At 36.6% G+C, this 19,314-nt stretch overlaps 1 protein-coding gene across 4 annotated transcripts; it reads right to left on the reverse strand.

Annotated features, from left to right (window-relative positions):
• Positions 1–744: 744 nt before the first annotated feature.
• LOC127653924 (transmembrane protein 125-like) lies at positions 745–14,185 on the reverse strand. 4 transcript variants are annotated; one of them, XM_052140784.1, is made up of 3 exons: positions 14,016–14,185; positions 11,497–11,573; positions 745–5,772 (listed from the first exon to the last, which is right to left on the reverse strand). In XM_052140784.1, exon 3 carries the CDS (start codon positions 5,706–5,708, stop codon positions 5,040–5,042), a length of 669 nt encoding a protein of 222 aa, XP_051996744.1. In that variant the 5' UTR covers positions 5,709–5,772; positions 11,497–11,573; positions 14,016–14,185; the 3' UTR covers positions 745–5,039. The 4 variants fall into 4 exon arrangements, with proteins under 4 accessions (XP_051996744.1, XP_051996745.1, XP_051996743.1 ...); XM_052140785.1 differs by lacking the exon at positions 11,497–11,573 and adding an exon at positions 12,237–12,309; XM_052140783.1 differs by lacking the exon at positions 11,497–11,573 and adding an exon at positions 12,237–12,321.
• Positions 14,186–19,314: the final 5,129 nt, after the last annotated feature.

The raw sequence follows: 19,314 nt of genomic DNA on the forward strand, positions 1-19,314 counted from the left end.
AACTTTTTTGTTTAATACTATAAGGTCATTGTGAGAAAATAAATCAACTTTCAACATGTGAATTATTTTGATAATTTTCTGAGCTGTATGGGAAAGGGTCACTTTAGTATTATTTGCATATTGATATTTCAATATATAGCTGTTGAAATAAATTACCATTTTATGCAGCTGCAACCTTAAGCTCAAAATGTGAAATGGATCTGGGGTATTATCGTAGTATTAATAAACTTTTTGTTTTAGTCATCCATAAATATGGATGCAGAATCCATGTGTCGCTAGTTTAGCTCAACTAAGCTTAGTATTGTTCTTATCAGTCTCAACACATGGCAGGTCAAAAGATCACAGAGTCCAAGTGTCAGCTATTGTTTACATGGTGACTGAGCAGTTGCACAATAGCCAGCTTGTTATGAATAAGGCATTGCCCAACACAACCCAGCCATCCTCTGCCCATTACTGGCCATTTCACAACCGACTTCTGTCTTCTCGGGATTAGCTTTGGATCTTTGACTTCGCTGCATGGTTGAGTGGGCTATGTCTTAAACACACTCAGACACATGCATGAAGGACCAAAAAATAAATAGAAAATGAACCAGCTAGACGTTGGAGGTGCCTTTTTGTTATTTGCATATTTTAAAATAATACCGTCTTGTGATTTGGAAGAGAAATTATTGTTTTGCAAAAAACCCACAAAAATAATCAAATCTCATGATGAAGAGACACTCTTGGTGACTAAATCCAGTTTATAGTGGCCCAAACATTTCATTGCATTAGATAGGGACATTTCAAACTAAGTGCCAAAGACAGTTTCTCAGAATTCAGAACTGTAACTTCACTTTTCTAAGCCATTTTTTCAATGACTTAAACCAAGTGGTTCCAATGTCATTATTAATTAAGTTCCCAAAGGTGGCCTCACAGAGTAACCACAACACCAGTGTAGCTCATCACATTAACTATGAACATTTTCCACTAACATTTGACAACCAAATAGTATCTAAATACTCAATAAAATCTAAATAGTCTTTAGTTTTATATATTAAAACCTAAAACCTCATTTTTAGTGTCTTTAAAATAAACACCACTTGATTTTACACTTCGTGTAATACTTTCATACATTTTGAAATACTTTTAGGGGTACTGTAGAAGCATTTAGGCTTTGTGAGAAGATTTACAATGTTGCAGCTTTTTTTTCTGAAGTCATTTCTTAACGTTGTCTCATAGAGCTTGAACATTTTTTTTTTTTATTATGCAGACAAATTAAATCTAAATTGCTACAACCTGCCATCTGTTTATCTCCATCTGTTTTTGAATGTTTTTTTTAAAGCCCTCCAAAATGAAATACCAATTATTTGCATCAAAGTGGAAATCCAGTTCCGAGTATTGCTACAAATAAAATATAATTCTGTTTTCTTGGAAATATTATAAAAAATAACACCAATAGGTAACCATATCCTTCAAATTTAGATTCTGATCCTTTATTTGATTCTTAGCATCGCCTGCACTCAGAACCAAGTTGTAGTGAAAATTCACAGTGATGCAAACTGACATGGCCGATCCATTCACTGACTCACATTGGAGTCCCTGAAAAGCTGAAGACATCCCCAGATGGACACCCACTTGGCATGCTCACCATTGCCCACATTAAAAAAAACGCTGTGAAGGACACATACACGCACACACAGAGAGAGAAATAGAGAGACACACACACACACACACAAAAGCAGCATGTTTTATCTAAAAACCATTAATTCATGATCAAACATTTCATTTAGATTGCTTTTTGTGCTTTTCTTTGCTTTTCATCCTTCATAGTACTTTGTTGGAATGGAGAATGTAAAAGCTTAAATGTTTGTGCCTAAACCCTCAAAGGTCTAATGCGTAAACCCTTGAGCTATAGTGTGAATCAGTTTATTTGTGGAGTGTAATTGTAAATGTCACATGTGATTTGTGCCATTGTGTAATGGGTGCAAACTTTCATTGACGGCTGTTTTTTAAAGTCCCAAGACTGCAGAGAGCACAGTTTTGTGTCTTTGTTCTTTTTCACTAGGACTGGCATACATATACGTTTGTAGTCACACAACAGAGTGCAAAAGTCTGATTTCGGAGGTAAAAATCCCATTAATTTTCTGCATAGACAAAAGGATTTTTAAAGATAACTTATAAACCTTCAAAGACAAACCTACTAGGAGCTCCGAGGTTTTAAATTGATGGTATATGCTTCAGTTGAAGGAATCAGTCTGTGCTATTTCAACATAATTTCTTAAAAATGTATTTAATTTAATAGTGGAGTTCCTGCTGACGAACTACACTACCCGTGAATCCTGAAGAGGATGTTCAACCAATCAGAGAGTCACAGCAAACAAGCCGCATCAAATGAGCTTTGTAGCAATTGCCCACCTCATGACACACAGCAAATGACGCAATGAATTTGGTCTCCCTACACTTTCAAACTACTTTTAAATTTGTGTATATCTTAATATATCCTAATATCAAATTTAAATATATTGTTTCTATACTTATAATTAACAACTTAAAAGCAGTTGTTTTAAATATTTCCATTGTCTTTAATCCAGTGGTGGAAAGAGTAGGCCTACTGATTGTTTAGTTTTTTTACTTAAGTAAAATACTGCTACAGAAGAAATAATTCACTTGCGTACAAGTAGAAGTACTGAGAAATATTATAAATAGAGTAAATAAGTAGTTTGCCCAAAAAAACCTACTCAAGTAATTACATTACAAGTTACTTTATGAAAATTATATTATATGTAGTATATAAGGTTCCATTTTTAGAACGCAAAAATATTTATGTTTTTGATGCATTAAACTGAAAAAAATACTAAATACTGCCAAAATCATTAATTGCAAATTATTATTATGGTTTGAAATAATTGTTTTAAGTTTTTCTTTACCTGTGATGGAAAACATATACTGTGTCACCTATTCCTTACAAAAGTATTCTAAATTTTACATTTTGGTTTTAAAAAAGGCAAAAATAAACACATTTATCCTGAAATTCTATTTTCTCATAAAGTCTATTATTTTAGAGAGATGAAGGCTATTCCATGCATTTCTGTATTGATAAAATAATCTCTAACCAGGATAGAGAAGGAAGTGGACGGCCCAGATGCACAACAAAAAGATAAGTAAATCACAATCTCTAGTTTGAGACTCCTCACAGGTCCTAAACTAGAAGCTTGATGCCAAAGACCTGCATTCTGCAAGAGGATTCTTGGACAAAAAGAACATTGTAAGATTACAATAAAAAAAAAATAAATAGAAATAGCCATTTGAAACATTCTAAATGTCTCTAAATCATCTCTAAACTACATAATGTGCATTGACTGAAACACATTCATATTTCAGGTTTATTCTCATTCACGTATGTCTAAGTATTTTGGCAAGTTAACATACTGTACAAAACTACTATAATGCAATATCACAGAGGAGGAGTTTTATCCACTATGATATTGCAGCAATTATCCAGATATGGAATGAGATTATTAAGCAAACTGTTATCAACTGTTACATGCCAACTGAATAAAATTATACAAAAATAAATATTTTACAGTGTTTAGTGAGACCTATGATTGATTCAAACACTAAAAGTGGTTGTTCTGTATATGTATTATTGCATTACAGTTGTAATAATACATTCTTAATTAACATTATGGTTATTTAACATATTGAGATATTATTATTAATTAAATTGTAGCATTTGGTTAAATTATGTTTTGTTATTTCTCATCCCTTCTTTATATAACATCCATCATGCACTCTTTTGGCCTCTAGCGGGTGAGGCTTTTCAGACAGATAAACAGCACCACAGTGCAGGGAAGTACAAAACAGCATTGGTGCAAGAGTGTTACCTGCTAGAACCGTTTATTTTGAACAAGAGGGGCGGTTATGGAATTTAATGCGGGAGTTCAATACCAAAATGTGCGCACGATGGTGTGAGGAACCGGACGGTGGGAAAAACAATTATGCTCAGTGAAAAGCCAAAAGAAGATCGGAATGTATGTAATTGTAACTATATCAGATATTATTAATAAAACACAGAACCTCATTGCGTGGGCATTTTTGCCCCCATTTTTGTGAAATTCAGGGATATTTTTGTCAATTTGTGTGGCATTTTTGCCCCAAGTCCCCGTTTATTTCCGACACTATTGGCACTGTATTTAAAAAGTTTGTTTTTGACATATATTTGCAAGTAAACAAGATATCCCCATTTGTATGTCAAACTGCAATGTGTTAATATTTGTTACAGTTAATAAATGTCCTACCTTATAAACAAGTGATTAAATCTTAATTAGTGATTAAAACTTGATCAGTGGTTAAACGTGTTCAGATGGTTCCCTCGTACCTGAGTGAACGGCTTCTTTCTAGAATAAAATGATATATGTAGAAAATCACAGTATTACAGTTCTTGTATAGTGATGGGGCAGTAAGTCTTGAAGAAGCAAGAGAAGAGAGGACACAGGGGGCAGTTTATGCAAGCTGCTGTGCTCATGATGTAGTGCTCAGCGCGTTTTAGTTTATAAACAGATTTAGTGCTTAAAACTAGCCGACTTCCTCTTCCCCCCAAATTGTTTTTTACTTTGTAATTGTGCTGAAATATAATTGTAGCGAAGTTGAAAACTAATTTTAATCAACTCAAGTAAAAGTACTATTATTTATTTATACTTAAAAAAAGTTGAAAAATTTGAAAAATTTACTCAAGTACTGTAACGAGAATAGTTGTAATTCATTACTTTCCACCTCTGCTTTAATCCAATTACGTAATTCCCAATGCTTCATGGGATTGTAGTTAATTTCCTCATTAAAGACTAAGTTAAGTACACAGTTTTGTACCTTTGTCTTTTTATCTGATTTTCAAATACTTATTTCCTTCCAATAAACATTTCTAATGTTGTGATTAACCCCAGAGCTGATTGGTTTGGTTCATGAATTAGAACACTTTAATGAAGAATGTTATGAAATCTCTATGGAAAAAGTTAATCGAAAAAACGGAGGAAAGTGGGCGGGCAATATTGCACTCTATTAGTCTATATTAGATGAGCCAAGCTTGAAGCAGTCTCTCTCCTTGCCTGCATTTGGCCTGAAATGGTGAAAAAACCCATAGTCCTCTCCCACCGTCTCTGTTCCGGTCCTGTCCTCTCTAAGAGGAAAACTACTGCAAAGTAAACCCCGACCGCTAATACTGCAAAACTGCCAACCACCAACAGTACCACCCCAGTTATAAACATGTCATTCAGTGCCTTGCCAGGTTTAGGCATATGGTAGGCCAGGGCAACATCCAGGAGCACAGCCCCACATATAAGCAGGGAGATTCCCGTGATCAACATGACTAGAACGTCAGATAAACCGCCGCTCTTCAGCATGTCGATCCGGCGTCTGCTACGTACACAGTTCATGTCCTGGACGGCAGAGCTTAACAACTGCTTAAGGAGGACAGCCAGCGCGAGAAGACAAAGAGCTGTACCGGCGCCTAATCTCCACTCGCTGGACAGACTTGTGGTAGTGGAAAGAAGGCCTACGCCACCCAGTCCACAGCCTAAGATTAGGCCCACTGAGGCACAGTAGCATAATAAAGATTTGCGCGGCTCACTGAACCACCAGAGCTCCACTTGCTCCTCCAAGAGGTTCTGCTGGATGCGAGCTGGGTCAGGATGCGGGTGGTCCCTTGGAGATGAATAATGCTCTAGTTCTGACATGATTTTTGCTGCTAATGGTGCTCAGGACAGGTCCCAGCTGTGAGAAGATGTCTGGCAAAACCTCCTGGGGAGAAAAGTTGATACAGTAATTAGGTTAGAAGGTGCCATTAATACTATTGAGAAAATGTTTATGTCACTAATACATGCAAGCTTAAAATATTAACCATCTGTAAAAGAGAAATAAAAGCATGAATTGAAAGTTAAAGGCAATGGCATGCTAAAACATATTATTAAGACAAAAAAATGGGAAAAAGTGAAGACTACAATCAGGTAACTGCACATCACTCTCACACTCCCAAAATCAAGCACATTTTAAAGGGCTAGTTCAACCAAAAATGAAAAACCTGTAATCATGTACTCAACATTATATCATTTCAAATATACAGATTATATAGACAGACAGCCATACAGACAGATAAGATAGATATATGTTGCAACTATTATGATGTATAATGCATTTAGTGGAAATTTTAAACAAGGGCTTTGTTTGTTTATTATTGACTACCATCCCATGCTATATGTAGGCCAGCCTGATTAATGGCAAAAACAAAAATTAAATGCCCAATTATTTTTAGAAGGCTTAAACTCAATTCATGATGTGTTTAAGCAATCTGTCTTAAATTCAATACTTCTTGTGCAGTCTAAAGCCTGTTAATGTGGCTGGGGACATCTGTGTTGGGAGAAAATGTGTATAGAAAGAGAATTAAGATTTTCAGTAGAGTAAGAAGACAATTTCCCTCTTGCTATGGGATCTGGCATTAATTCCTTTACAAATGGCCTGTCCCTGTGGTCTGTGCGACCCTCAAGGTTGCAGGACTGACAGCTTGTCTTTACAATCCCGTAAGTGGCTTTGCCTTCACAGTCAGCACTGCTGCGCCTGTCAATTGCATCTGCTTTTAAACAACACTAAATGCATACATTACAATCATGGACCAAAGTGTACTCTTGTTTCAACTCTTTATCTTTTTAATCCAGGACTAGTGCCATTATTTTGCACAGTTTGTTCAAAGTCTGTTGCCATGCAAATGCCCGGCCATAAGGGTTGTGTACACATGTGAAATAAGTCCCTAAAGACCCGAGTCTTATATCACTGACATATTGCATCCCTGTGACTGAGGTGAAGCATGACCAGGAAAGAGGGAAGAGTAAAAACAAGAGCGGACATGAAAACAGAAGCACCAAAGTCCACTAAGATTACAATATATAAACATACACTGTGGATTCAAAGGATTTATTATATAGTTTTTATAGCATTAACAAAATAGTTAATCAAAGAACATGTTGAGATTAGATAACAATTATTATACATGCTGTCTGCTATGCAGAGGGTAAATAAATCAGGCATATAGTGCATGCTTGCTCATGAGTTGCTTAAATAACAATTATTTCATTTATTATTATTATTATTATCAGCTCCATGCTGAAACTTTTTTTTAAATAAATAACTAAATGCTTGACCTACACAAAATGGGTGTTATTTTAAAGCTTAAAAGCTGAACTTTAAAAGCTGAACTCTGAAGACGTGCTTTTTAATTTGCTGACAAATGATATCCGTTCCTTTTTCATAACTTATGAAATATGATTATTTTCTGTACACTATACTATCAAAATATGATCAAAACATTGTTTAGATCGGAAAGTTCTCAAGTAGAATATTGTGTCACTCACATACCAAATAAATATCGAGTTAAAGCCCAGAGACAAAAAGCTTTCAGAGTTGAAAAGTAGTAAATTCATAAAAGTAGTATAAATCAGCCTTAATAGTTGGGATTTAGGAGTGGAGTTAATAAAATATGCATTGCTGTGGACTATTACATAAATTACAACAAAAAAATGCAACTCGCTTTGTGGGCCACTCTTTGCACTTTTCACCTGGAAACTGGAGCTCACACGTCACCATTCGTTCAACAACACTTCCAGCTTTGGCCACTGGGGGCAGTGGTTTGAGTTTTGGTATGCAGTTTCGGACTGATTTTAGCAGTAGAACATTCAACCTGCTATTGTAGAATTTACAGTGCGATCAGTCTGCTGACTTTTTGCACTTCGTACAATTTCTTTGCCCTCTACATTCCCAGTTATTTTATAAAGATAGAGGATACAGACTATACTGTTGTAGTACACCATGCCTTATCTCACCTGACTTGTGTAAAAGAATACAGGACCCACTGTGCATCCTAAAAAGTAGCACCTGTGGCTCTTCTTAAAAAAAACAAAAACGAATGAAACTTGGTTTGACAGTTCTTCAATCATGTCTAAGTGGACTCAACCTTCTGAATTATTACGCTTATAACTAAATACTATCCAGAAAGTTTCAGCGGAAGAGTACTCACCCTACAAAATTATACACAAACTCTCAATGTGGCAGGTGAATAGTTTATCATTCACTGCTGCATTCACATTCAGTCATTTTCCCAGTAGAGTGAAGAGAGATAGAGGACCTCAAGGTTGGATATATCCTATATCACCTCAAAATTGGGACTTGATTTGAGCTTATTATGAGCCCTTCATCTTATATTTAATAAAACAATAATATTTTTACTTTCTGTGTTGACTTGTAATGGCTCTTCTGGAACTCTCCTCTTCACTTTAGTGATGTCATTGTGGTGCAGTCCAGAGTACAATTATCAGATTTCTTGCAACTGATAGGAATCCACTGTATTTCCAATCAGTGTAAATTCTCCATCAAGGTCTCTCATAGGGCAAATGTCAGTCAGAGAGTGAGTGATCCACAAATTAAACAGTGGTACAGGTTTAGAGGCAACCCAACAGTGTTCCCTCTCTTCCTTCTTGGTTCATGTTGCGCTTGGCTACTGATGTTTGGCACCTTTCTTGCAGATTTAAAGGAAACACTATCTTTCCCAACAGGTGTGAATGCTACACATTGTTGCAGACCAAGCGCACAATTCATTCTCTATTCAAGCAGCACAGTGTTGTATCTCTGACTGCAGGTCTTTGAGGTATCTGAAAAAGAACCATTATAAAGCAAGCTCTTGTCTTGTCTCTGTTCACCATACAACAGCTGATGCCTTGTTTAGTAGCTTGGTTCCTAGACAGAGACAATGGAGCAAGTCTCTGTGTGATTCTCTAAGCCAGGATGAGACGGGTCACTATGTGTCTGGAGACAATATAATCAAAGACTGACAGTTAGATATGTGGGGTGGGCATGTGATAGATCAATAAGAATCAAAAGGCTTTAATTAATTGCTTTTGATTGGTACAAGAGAACACTGCTGTTGGAAGAGACATCTGAGAAATAGTGTAGGTGATTCCTAAAAAGTAAGCTTTTGCAAGTCTGTTTCTTCATCATATACTAAGAAATGTTCTATGATGATATACAAAAAGATAGTTCAGACTGTAATTTCTCATTGAATGAGCAGCATTCAAAGCTGTTGAAAAATGACTTTAAACACACACCTGTAACCGCACATTCTATATTAATCAGGGTTTGAAATTAACTTTTTGGCTCACCGGTCACTGTGGCTAGTAGTTTTGCAAGGTCACTTGCCACTCAGCGTTTTCACTGGTCAAAATCCCACTTCACTCAAATAGTGATAAAGGTACCTGAAGGCTGTAACTTCATGCATTTGTTTGGACATTTTATTTAAACAAGAATTGTATGAGTTTACTTAAACCTAATGGTTTAAGTAACCTATAAAATATCCAAAGGCAAACGCCAGTTAGAACAGGAGTAGGATAGAACAGGAGGAAAATTCAATAATTCTTCCACAGTTCGAATAAGTTTCAACCCCTTCAAATAGTTCTCACCTATGAAAGTTTACCATTGCTTAACGGTGTCATTCGTAATTAGTGAAGCGTGACTGAATCAGAGTTCCAGAGCTCTGCCGATTTTATCTCTGGAGTGCGCTGCGGTGGTTCATGCGAAAGCACACTTCATTCGCGCCACACAGATGAGTGTGTGTAAGTTATGAGAGGCATGAATACCAAATAAATTTCCTTCGGTAGCAGCTCCGAGTCGCCTGCCATTAACCAAATTTTCAATGCAGGAAAAGACCTGAAAAGTGGCTAATAAGAGTGACAGAGTTACCCGCCATAGACGATTTTTACCCGCATTTGGTGGGTTGGTGAATGTTAATTTCAAACCATGATATTAATTTGCCAAGATGCTATGTTGCTTAGCAACCATAAACAGCCAACAGTTAGGAAACTGAAGTATTCATTATCCTCACAATGGCATTGCTCTATGAATTACAGAAGAAGAATTGTTTACCCACAGTGTTTCATAAAAATTACATGAATGTGGTGGCATTTTTGCTAAATTATATTAAGTAGCTCCTTAAGCACACTGCGGCAGTTCGGAGACAAATTTCCCACTAACTGCAGTGGGAAACCTCCTACGCAACCCTAGACCTTAAACCTAAACCAGACCGATAAATTAATAAAAAAAACTAATGTGAGATGAAAAACAGATGAGGTTTTGAAGGTTTTTAATCAACAAAACCTCCCTACCCTGAACCTAAAACCTAACCGATAGTATCATAAAAAGCCAATATGACATCAAATTAACAATTGCTGAAAGACCAATGCCATTTTGTTCTTGCTCTTCAGAATTCTTACCGTGGTCCTCTACATCACAAGTGCAACACTCTACCAGTTGAACTACCATGCAATTTGATCACATTTGAACAAGCTTATAAATGCAGTTGGCTATGTAATGCAAACATCATGCACCATAGTAAAAGTGATTAGATAAGTTGGCATTTCATGGGGAACAGGGTGAAAAGTTAGTGTTTACTGATAATCTGCCATTTACTCATTGTCGTTGTTTTTGCAGCAACTAGCATACATTTCAGGAGGAAACTGCCATGATATGATGAACGAACAACATAACAATAATTGTATAAAAATGTAGATAAAGTAACGTTATTCTATAAGACCATGTTTTTTGAACATTGGTATATTTTTAATTATAGTGCTATTATAGTGCTATTTCTAAAAGCAATAAGCCACTCAACGCTGTATGCTACAGTGTTTTTACCATGGTTAGGTAACCCACCTAAAGGCACTCCACTTTGCATCATGCATAAGAACACCCCTACATGTGGTAAAATCACTGTTATGCACAGCCTCTCATAGCTCATTGCTTTATTGATTACCATAACACTGATCCTCATGAATATGAGAGTTTTACTAAAAAAACATTAATAATTCATTTGAAAAATGACCATGGCATCATAAATAAACAACTGACTCAAAATCTACATTTCTAAAAATGAGCGTCTATGTATTTGAAAAATGTGCTGTATACCTAAACATTTATAAATTAATTATGGAGTTTTGGCTAATCAAGATCTGGGTGCTTTGAGGATCAAGAATGAGCTGTTACATTCATGCTACTTACTGCCACCTCTACTCTCTTTTTCCTCCTTAATCCACATTTTATCAGCCTGCACACATGGCCCAGGTTATTGGCAGGCATAACCTCAGGAACAAACTGCAAACAGCAGCTGGCCTGGGCCCTGCCTTCAGAACTGTATACATCACCTCTGAATTCCCCCTTAAGCATCTCTCTGCTCTTTATGCTCACGTTATGCTCATTATTTCTCTGCATCTGAGTTAATTTCATCATCTTTCTCAGTCAGACTACAGTGTATGTAACCTTTTTCTGCCTATCTTTCTTTCTTTTTACATTCTATATTGCACTACTGTTTTGTTGGCTGGGGAGGGTTATCCTAAAAAAATCAAAGCCCCCCCTCCCTATCATAAAAGTTTACATATGTCATTCCATGTACCTTATTCCATTATTTTACTTGGACTGTGGTGTCATTACCTCATCTCTTTTCCTCAATACAATTAACTTCATTCCAACTCCTAACTGCAGCTTACTGCCACATTACTGCCATTGTCCTTTAGGAGGAAACAGAACAAAAAAATAAAATCATAAGACAGATTGCTCAATCTTGCTCAACACAAAATGTCTCCATGTTCTCTGTGTATGATTATCTCAACAACAATGGACCCAAACCTGCTTTTATGGATGTGCAAACAGTGTACAAAAATTGGGCACATAATGTGAGACATATTTCTCTAGAGCATGTCAGTAAGGGTGCAATATTTTTTGTTATTATTTGCAAGGTCAATAATATTCCGTTTTCACTGCTATCCAGGGCCTGATTTCCCTCTATTTGGGCACAGCTGCAATATAAAGCACTAATTAAATCACCAATAAATAGGCCTTCCACCCAGCTCCTCGCTGCTGACAATGAGAAAAAGGTTAACCTCTATGCTTTCCCTCTCTCCCTGTTAGCCTCCCCTTTCATTCTCAAAACAGTGACAGAATACAGAATGTTTGGTTGTCTCCTCCAGGCCAACAGAAAAGTGGACATCGCCCATAATGCAATAAAAGCAGGGTAGCTATCCTGCTTGAGCTCCACTTTCTGCGTTCATCTTCGTCTGTGACATATACACCTGCCAGGTTAGACAGCAGGGCATGCTCCCTCACTCTGAGGGCATAGTTTCAGTGTTACTGTCTGTCTCTGTGTTAAGGAATATTCTGGAATGTCCACTCACTGGATTGTCATGTTACTGGATACAGTCACCCTGTTGTTTCCTTAATATCCGTGTTCTTATCTGGGATCGGGATCTGGAAGAATAACTTTTAAAGTCAGCAATCCACATAAATGTGTTAATTATAAATATTTTTGTAGGTGCATCCTAATGTATTTAGGTTGATTCTGAAATGCACATTTTAGGTTAACATCTCTTTCAGTGTACTGTCACTGTATAGTGATGATATCAGGTAATACCATGGTACTGAATTATAATCATATTCATGTAACATAGTATTACTGTAACATGGCACTCCTAAATGCTTAAATAATACCAAGGTATACTACCATGGTACAAGTCCAAAAATCAATGGTACTTTTGGTACTTCTTCATTCGAGCTATTTAAACTTAGAATTAATGGGGCAAATAGCACTTTTTGTTATTACTGTTTGCTTACTGATATTTGCTTTTTCCTTTCCACCCTACTGGGAGGCAACATTTATAATGTGTCATTGTAAGAGTTTGTGTCCATGTCTTTTTCATTGCCATGGAAAATATAGATATTCTCTATCCATGATGTGACTTTATCAACACCCCCAGTGTAGCGTGTAGCTGATATACCATATAAACTGAACTATAAATGGTTCAATGGCTGAGAGGGTAGCCATGACTAATCACTGTCATCTTCTCCCTAAACTATTACATTGTAAACCACTGATCACACTTTGTAATGGAAAAGGCACCAAAGACATTAAAATAATTTGCTTCCCTTTTATTTTACGACAAGGAATAATATTAATTATACAGATTTTACCTTTCTCAGACTAGGCTGTTGCAGAATGGTTTCAGTTTTTGGGGTGGAACAATTTTGCAGTTCCCTTTTGTAATTTTGCTTTTATTTTGCTCATAATAAATAGTTAGACTGTAAAAAGTTAAAATGTGTGGTTGTTACTTAAGGAGCTATTTCTACTCGATCTGATCCCTAAACATGACTTTTAATTTTGATTTGGTCATTTTGAATAATAGCTTTTAACTTGAATAAAACTAGTTAATTTAGATGTTACCACATGTAGCACATTTTAAGCTTACCTGACAAATATTTTACATTGTACATTTTAACAAAAGTGTAGAGTGGTAAAAAAAAAAAAAGTATTTCGCACCCACACTTATCATATTGCTTTTGAAGATATTGATTTAACCACTAGAGTCATGTGGATTCATTTTATGCTTCCTTTATGTGCTTTTGGAGCTTCCAAATTTATTCACTTGCATTGTGAGGACCAACAGAGCTGAAATATTCTTCTAAAAACCTTTGTTTATGTTCAGCACAAGAAAGACAGTCATACAAATCTTGGATGAGTAAATAATGAGGGAATTTTCTTTTTATGTGACTATTCTTGAATAGTATTCAAACTGTATGTTAATGTCATAGTCACAGATCAGCCTACCAACCGCAATTTAAATTGATACCAGACAAGTCTATAAATAGGCTAAATGCTGATTTGAATAGATAACTTTAATTTGTAAGTTTGTTCCTCAAAATCAACTCTTTTTTCTTCCATTTCCTACAACTGGAAAGAGCAAAGTCTACTTGCAGATTTTAGGATCCTCGTTAAAGGAAGCGTTAAAACTCACCCAGGACAAAGTTTCCCTGTCCTGGATCCTCTCTAGGTGCAAAACTCTGAACTGTCTTTCGAACTTTTAACTAACACATATATTTCTAATGTAATTTTATAACCAAGTGTCCCTACGAAGGCTTTCTTTCAGAACTCAAATCCGGCTATGAGCTTCAGTTCTTACCTGTGATGTGCTGGCAGGCAACACACCATCCCGAACCGCCACACAGCAAGGCTTCCACTCTGATCCGTGTCCGACTGACAGGGGAAACGAGGACAGATAAAAGAGACATCAAGTTGAATCGAAGTCTCGCGCAGTAATTCCGACCATATCAGGTTGCAGTTCTTATCGGTACTGCCATTCCGACTGGCGATGCTCGTTCAGTCCGGACTTTTGCCCACCGCTCGGAGGTGTGGTCTCTACTCATTACTACTCTGAGCGCGGAGCTCCTCTCCATGTAGTTCAACTGTCAGTGTTGAACTCCTCATTTTCGGGACACCTGCAGCAATAAAAAAATAGCCTCTGGTTCAATGGTCTGTCGTTAATTGACGCCAAATAAACACACCAACAAACTTCCTTTATTGTTTATTATATCAGTTCACATCACGACTAAACTTGGACTGTTTGCTGTGATGAATTTGACAAATATTCGATCACTTTAACACTGTAAAAAGTGTCAACCAGCAACTGTTACCGTAGGGAGCTATTTTCACTTGATAATCCTTACAAATAGTTTCATTTGTTTAAACTATTGTAGGCAAGTTGATTCAGACATGTTACACAGTGTCCTAACCAGACGCGATACACGACTAGCGACAGGGCTTTCTATTTTTGACATGGTTTCTATTTCTGCGACGTCACGGTAGGGAGCGCAGTCAACAAATATTATTTGCAGTATATTAAAGCCGGCATCTGACTAGCCGGTTCACAACAACTTGATTTTGGCAGAGGGTGTCACACACCTACCGAATGCTGTGCTTGAGATCTCCTCTTTTTTACTCTCTCAGTACCTAAGTACCTAATTCTTTTGAAACAGTATGCATTTGAACAATAATTGCAGTGATATGTCTTGACCTATAGACTTCCTTTGTGAGAGCTTTACTGTAAACAGGATTTTGGTTTGTTTTTTAAACTTTTGGAAATAGTTTTCTGTGGTCATTGAAAGCATCTCAAATGCTGTTGGTTTAGCTTACCTTGTATTTACCTGAGTGGTCCTAAACAATATTTTTTCTTTGGACTGGAAATTTATTTTGTAAGGCTTTATTTTATTTTTGTATTTTGCATTCATTTATGTCAGTCTGAAACAGAATGTTTCAATTTGTTTTGAGAAATCAGTATATAAAACTCCATTAATGTATATCATTAATCATTGGCACAGAGAGGAGTACTAAAAATCACTTATCTGAAAATGGTGACACCCAGTGGTGCCCTACTGAATACACAAGCATCAGTCATTGTACATCAAAGGAAATTGAAGTTTCTTTGCACCCCAACCACAAAAGAATCTGGATTTTCCAGCATATTTCATTTGAATGTTTTGGAATGTCTTTCTCCCTGTAGTTCTGAGACAGAGCCCAACATTTAATGAATACCGGTGTTCTTGAGAAGTGCACAGTGTTCTCAAAATAGCCAGTAAAGTGCACATTTACTTTGTATTTTTGTTTCTCATGCAAAAGTAATGCATGAGAAACACTCTTGATAGTGTGCAATCCACTAATTCTGCTACCTTATCACTAATGCCATGTGATATTTATACACATACAGCAAGAGCATTGCAGTAAAGCAATTCTATCCCTTCTTGGCACACTAAAATGCTTCTGTTCTCTCTCTATCTCTTTATCTTGTGACAGATGTTGGCCTCACCTCCTCATGCTGCCTGATGTACTGGCTTTTTGCATCTATGATGTTGTACCTTAGTCTCTTGGGCTCTTGGGATGAAGCTTATATTTTGGAAGGTCATTCATGAATCTGTGCACCAGTCTCTCCTATTCACTCTCCTGTCAAGGAAAGGGGGAATCACACACACACACACACACACACACACACACACACACACACACACACACACACACACACACACACACACACACACACACACACACACACACACATGTTGTGTTTCCATGTTTTATGGTTTTTATACTGTACAAACTTTATATTCTATCCCCTAAACCTAACCCTACCCCTAAACCTAACCCTCACAGAAAACTTTCTGCATTTTTACATTTTCAAAAAACATAATTTAGTATGATTTATAAGCTGTTTTCCTCATGGGGACCGACAAAATGTCCCCACAATGTCAAACATTTCGGGTTTTACTATCCTTATGGGGACATTTGGTCCCCACAAAGTGATAAATACACGCACACACACACACACACACACACACACACACACACACACACACACACACACACACACACACACACACACACACACACACACGTAGTGTTTCCATGTTTTATGGGGACTTTCCATAGACATAATGGTTTTTATACTGTACAAACTTTATATTCTATCCCCTAAACCTAACCCTACCCCTAAACCTAACCCTCACAGAAAACTTTCTGCATTTTTACATTTTCAAAAACATAATTTAGTATGATTTATAAGCTGATTTCCTCATGGGGACCGACAAAATGTCCCCACAAGGTCAAAACATTTCGGTTTTACTATCCTTATGGGGACATTTGGTCCCCACAAAGTGATAAATACACACACACACACACACACACACACACACACACACACACACACACACACACACACACACACACACACACACACTTTGCATCTTCTCACCAATGTCTTTGAGTTTGGGCTTGATTCGAATGATGTTTAGTTCTTTGTAAGCCTTTCTCATTTGAAAATAGTTTTTTCTCCATCCACCGAGAGGAAAGCAAACCAGGCATCGATCTCTCCCTTCAGCTATTAGTGCTGATCTATTCCCCCTCTGCCTCATCCCAGGCTCATTTGTATTCTAATTGCCAGGACTTGAAGTGACATGCTATGTTTTGTACAAGGCTGTTCTCTGTCAATGCCTTGCCAATACTACTGTAGTGCTGTCTTCAGCTATGCTGTGATGTTACAGGTGACATCTGAGCCTCCATGTAGTCACATAGATAAGCATATCATACTGCACATGGTGTTCAATAGTATATGAGTAAACTGGAATAAATTAATAATAATACTTAAAAAAAAAAAAACTACACTGGTCTACATAAATAATAAATAGTTTTCTATATGTGTGTACATACTTTAAGTATCTCCAGAGCTTGTGAGATCTGTGGTTGACCTCCTAAATCCACTCAAATATGTCTGCACTCCATTTCTGCAATTATGGTCTAAACAAACCTTGACCCTCTTGAATTCCTTCTCAAACTGCCTTTCCCAACAAACATGTAAAATCTTCATGCTAAGAGTGAAAGATTTCACAATTCAGAACTTAGTCAATCCACACCCCTTTGAAAAATTAAATCCCACAGCTCAAGGTAGCAGATTTTTTAAACCACCATGAAATCGTTTCTTCCTTTGTCTCAGCAATGACCTAGTTATTACAACTGAGTCACATATAATCATTCTGGTCTCATAAAATCACTTTACTATACCTTCATTTTTGCTAAATGATTTTTACATGGCTTGTTGTACATATCATGGCAGTGTCCTGGTGAAATGTGCTAAAGGCACTATAACAACTACAACGCTGTCTTTTAGAGTTCCAGTACACAAGGATTGGCCACATTATGTGGACTCACTTTTTTATTTATTTATTATTATTTTTTAATTTTTTTATTTGCCAGGACAATGCATATTAACAACAGTACGCCTGTAACATGCCAGAGTTAGCCAAAGGCAAATTTTCATCTGTAGTCCTGTTTGCCAGTTGTACAATGGCACCCTAGAGAAAATATAATTTTAAAAGTTTGTAAGTACATATAAGTACAGCTGTGTTTGTCTGCTACAGCAGACAATAATTATGAAAATGTAAAATCTCATTAAAAAAGTTATACACAACATAGTTATACGCACAGGCAGTAGCAGCAAATAGCATGCACTGTCAGTGCAACCGGTTAAAACATTTGTTAGATGCATATAAAGATAATTTTCAACATCATTGGCATGGTCATACAAATAATAAACAAGGAAAGATTCACGACTAACACAAACGGTCAACAGTAAAACTTCAGTGTTGACAAGTCTGATTACTAATAAGCCAACATTTCAGATGTAATCGAAAAAGGCTATATGTGTTGATGTCTCTGATTGAAGCCGAATGGTGTTCCACTCCAGAGAAGCCCTAACGGAGAAGGCGGACTGACTAAAAGCACTTTTTCTAAGTGGGATAGTACAGTCACCTCTTGACACTCCTCTGGTGATTCTGTGTGTGGTTGTTCTAAGATTGACAAAATCACCAAGGGGTGGCGGTGCCATCCCATGTAAGATTTTGTAGACCTGACAGCAATTTGTGAACTTAATTCGATTTTCCCAACTTAAAATATTGTATTTTAATAAAATGGCGCAGTGGTGAAAATGCTTTGGTTTCTTATCAAGTACTTTGAGTGTCTGTTTGTATAAAGACTGTAGTGGTTTCAAAGTAGTCGAGTTAGACTGGGACCAGCTCGTTAAACAGTAGGTAAAATGGGATAGAATCATTAAGTGCAAAAAAGTTTTGGCCGCTTGAATAGACATTGAGTTTCTAATAACTCGAAAATTTGCTAGATTAAATTAGACTTTTTTACAGGTTTGCTTTACATGTGATCTAAAATTTAATTTGGTGTCTAAATAAATGCCGAGATATTTGTATTCTTGGACAATTTGTATTTTTTCACCTGACACTAAGATATCTGCATCTTTGGTTATCTTATGTGATTTTGTGAAGAACATACCCACAGTTTTTGACACTTTGAGTTGTAAACACGATTGATTCAACCATGTTGTTACTTTAATCATCACATTTGTAAGCTTGTCAGCTACCTCAGTTTTTGAAGATCCATGTACGTACAAGACTGTGTCATCCGCGTACATTTGAATGTTAATCTACGAACAGTTTGTAATCGTTGACTGAGATATGAATTTATCCATTTGAATACCTTATCTGAGAGATTAAAAGAGGATAATTTAGTCAATAGGATACTATGGTTTACTGTATCGAATGCTTTTCTAAGGTCAAGAAAGACTGCTCCTACAATGCTATTGCTGTCAAGTGAAAACTTGATTTTATCAATAAAATAGCAATTAGCTGACCCAGTTGATATGGTTCAGTCGGAAACCAAACTGTAGTGGGTGAAGATGGAAAGAGCTTTTATTTAAATGGTCTTTTATATGATCAGATGTCCATTTCTCAAGGACTTTAGACATTACAGGTAAAATACTTATAGGTCTATAGTTAGAGATGAATTGTGGGTTTCCGGATTTAAAAATGGGTGATACAATAGCTGTTTTCCATGTATTTGGAAATTCTGCTTGACATATGGAATGATTC

This window comes from Xyrauchen texanus, chromosome 13 (genome assembly GCF_025860055.1).
Source record: "Xyrauchen texanus isolate HMW12.3.18 chromosome 13, RBS_HiC_50CHRs, whole genome shotgun sequence".
NCBI classification, from domain to species: domain Eukaryota; kingdom Metazoa; phylum Chordata; class Actinopteri; order Cypriniformes; family Catostomidae; genus Xyrauchen; species Xyrauchen texanus.

Bases quoted from the DNA above. Each gene is read 5' to 3' on its own strand.
- LOC127653924 (XM_052140782.1), bottom strand. From the start codon at position 5,708: ATGTCAGAACTAGAGCATTATTCATCTCCAAGGGACCACCCGCATCCT.